At 35.0% G+C, this 3,771-nt stretch overlaps 1 protein-coding gene across 1 annotated transcript in view; it reads right to left on the minus strand.

Moving 5' to 3' along the window:
* The window catches only part of LOC106870026 (corticotropin-releasing factor receptor 2), a 121,339-nt gene that overhangs the window by 32,642 nt on the left and 84,926 nt on the right, over positions 1-3,771 (minus strand). Inside the window, exon 9 of the mRNA XM_014915991.2 lies at positions 598-683. Coding sequence (XP_014771477.1) covers positions 598-683 — 86 coding nt within the window. The remainder of the gene's footprint in view (positions 1-597; positions 684-3,771) is intronic.

Genomic DNA, 3,771 nt, shown 5'->3' on the forward strand with positions numbered 1-3,771 from the left:
ATATATATACGGTTAATAGAACGTACATCCTAATTTCATTGTAGAATATATCATCCAGTTGATAACATAACTTGATATAATGGAAATCACATGACCATTGTTTAATCTGACCTTGGACACCATGCATACTTATCGATCTAATTGTGTGTGAAATGAGATATTAGCGGAAAGGGAAATTGTATCGTTCGTGAAATTAAGGGTGAAGACTGGGTGAGTGGAAGACGAAAACCCGGTGAATAATAATACACATCACAGTTGTTAGTAAGGAAACTGGTGTTTGTATGCATCGTCAAAAATATATTTTACTTGTTTGAGTCACTAGACTGCGGCGATGCTGGGCCACCGCCTTGGCGAACTTTTTAGTTGAATGAATTGATTCCAGTATATTTTGTTTTTGTAAGCCTGGTTTTTATTTTGTCTGAGAGAAAGAGAATTTGATGGATGCATACATTCATTGACGTGACATTTCTCAATCTTATTTGTTCTTGTTGAGAGAAATCATTTAACAACAGTTTGAACAAAATCAAGTCGTATGACAAAAATACATAAATGCATAAATTACTGTAAATTCTTTTGGCTTTTTGAAATATTTCTTACCTGTAATCTGTTGCTTCAGGTGTATTTGTCATTCGCAGTTTCGTTATCAGAATCCAGAGGATGCTGATAAAAAATATAACATTTGCCTGTTGAAAAGTGAAGAGAAAAAATATGTATGAGAATAAAAATTTTCGTTGAGACACTCAATCGATAAAGAACATACACACACACACATTCGTATGCATTCAGTCTCTTACAACATACACATTAACAAAATCGCATAAATGTACCATAATAATGGTAAGAAATCTATCAGGCACAGCTGTGTGGATAAAAAGGTTGCTTTGCAATCACGAAGTTTCGGGTTCAGTCGCATTGCTCATCAGTATAGACAAGAGTCTTCTATTATAGTCCCGAGTCAACCTTTTCACTTGAATTTAGTGGACGGAATCTGTGTGAAAACTCCTCGAACCCATTTATCTATCTATCTATCTATCTATCTATCTATCTATCTATCTATCTATCTATCTATCTATCTATCTATCTATCTATCTATCTGTGTATCTGTGTGTCTGTCTGTCTATCTCCCCGCTTGTATGTCTGTATGTGTATATGTATGTCTTTGTGTTTGTACTCCTCACCGCTTGACAACCGATGTCCTTTTATCTACGTCTCAGTAATCTAGCAGCTCGGCAAAAGAGACCGATGGAATAAGATCTAACCTTTAACAAAAATTAACACGAGAGTCGATTTGTTCGATTAAACTTCTCAAGGCGCTGACTCACCATGATGACAGTCGAAAAAAAGACAGAAAAAAGTAAGATAAAAGAGATAAAAATAAAATTACCGTAAACCTTTAGAAGTACAGACTTATAGCTGGTTTTGCAACACCTACAAAAGCTTTTTATTCGCAGCCTACAAGAAACTTGCTGTTTTCCAGCAGAACAATATGATATCAGAGGAGAAGAAAGGTGAGCAGTAAAGGGATCTATCGTTGTTTAAAGCAACTACTGGCGAATAAGGTTAAAGAAAAACAAACCAGCTGATAGAGTAAAAACAAAACTTGGAAAAAAAAAAAAAAAAGATACATTGTGATTCCGGACACAAGCTGGTGTTTCTAGGTTGTGAGTGATGTATTGCCTTCATCAGCGGATAACAAGGCTTAAGCCTAAAAGCAAAACTACAGCAGATATACACATTTGGAGAAATATAATGAAATATGCTACAGGGAAAGAACGAAATGAACCGAAAATATAGCGAATTCCTGTACAGTCTCTTCTCTTGCATAATCAAATGTACACAAGAAATGTAAAGAAATTAGCATTAAATCAATTTACAGAAATTTTCATTACCTTTATAAAGGAAATATATATTACGCAAATATAACGGAACTATTTTTTTTTCCTGCAAAGTATCTTAGCAGAAAACCAAAGAAACATCAAAGGGATTAATGTTAAGAGCAATAATTTAATATTAAATAACGATGGCTACAACGAAAGGAACGCAGCATAGTAACATTGATTGTCTGCCAAATACCACTCATATATTTTTATTTTTGTTTCTGTGTGAGGTAGTTTGTGGTGTGTAGGATGTCTTGTGGATTTGCTAACAGCGTGCGATGTAATATTCTAAATGGATGGTGATTGCATGGAGGACATGTTTTATGGATTCTGCTATATTGTTGGATGGGGATTACTTTCAGAATGTGCTGTGTGACGTGTGCAGAAAGTAGGAAGGATATAGAGCCTCTTCGAAAGTGTCATGTTCTTGGTACAAGGCTTTGTCTAACTTTTTGCCTTATCGTGACATGCACGCGAACACACACATAGATGTGTGTGTATATATGTATATATATATAATGATAATAATATTAGGGATAAAATCCAAATTTAGAAGTAAAAACTCAATTAAATTAAATTTATCAAAAATTAAAATTAAATTAAGTTTCACAGTATAAAATATATAAATATATAGTTTTAGAATTTACTTATTAATTTTTCTATATGCGACTGTGGATTTTCATAAATGAGTTCATGAACTTTGGTTCTTTTCTCTAAAACTATATATTTATATATATATGTATATGCATATATATGCATACTACACACACACGTGTGTATATATTTAATTACTAATTGATCACAGATTAATTTTGACTATCAAAAACACCGAATTTCAGGTGAGATAGCCCTGAAACTGTAGCTTTTTGATATTCCACATTAGAATAGTGAGACACACGGAATTAGATCCTACGGTAAGAATGAATTTAATAGCAAAAGAACAGAAGTCACCGAATAGCAGGTTATTGGATTGACGCTTGGTCTACACGAATTGAGTTAGACCACATGAGTTCAACAAAGAGTAATAATCCATTATAGTTAAGTGCAACATGGAGATTGCTGAAGTGATATCGCGTAAGTGTCCGCTGTAATTCATCAAAATTGTAATTACGGCAGAACGACAAAATATCGAAAGATAGATGGGTAAGTACTCGTCGATGTAGCGATAATGATGATGATGATGATGATGATGATGATGATGATAATAATAATAATAATAATAATAATAATAATAATAATAATAATAATAATAATAATCCTTTCTACTAAAGGCACAAGTCCTGAAATTTTGGGGGAGGGGTCCAGTCGATTATATCGACCCCAGTGTTTCACTGGTACTTATTTTATCGACTCAGAAAGGATGAGAGGCAAAGACTACCTCGGCGGAATTTGAACCCAGAACATAAAGACTGCGAAGCCTTTCGCTCGGCGCGATAATGAATCTACAAGCTTGTCGCCTGATAATAAAAATAATAATAATGATTATTATTTCAAATTTTTCCACAAAGGCAACTTGGAGGAGGTGGGGATGAGTCGATTACATCGACTCCTGTGGTTCAAATGGGACTTATTTTATCGACCCCGAAAGGATGAGAGGCAAAGTCGACCTCGGCGGAACTTGAACACAGAACGTAGCGGCAGACGAAATACCGCTAAGTCTTTCGCCCCGGCTAGATAACTATCTTACCAGCTCACCACCTAGTAGTAGTAGTAGTAGTAGTAGTAGTAGTAGTAGTAGTAGTAGTAGTAGTAGTACCAATAACCTGTGCATGTATTTAAAGAGGGAAACTGAAAGAATCCAGAAATGTGTGTGTGTGTGTGCTCCCGCGCATGCCTGTGTGTGAGTGTGCGTCTGTATGTGTGCGCGTGCGTATGTCTTTGTGTCAGTTTTTGC

The sequence above is a fragment of the Octopus bimaculoides genome, chromosome 18 (genome assembly GCF_001194135.2).
Source record: "Octopus bimaculoides isolate UCB-OBI-ISO-001 chromosome 18, ASM119413v2, whole genome shotgun sequence".
NCBI classification, from domain to species: domain Eukaryota; kingdom Metazoa; phylum Mollusca; class Cephalopoda; order Octopoda; family Octopodidae; genus Octopus; species Octopus bimaculoides.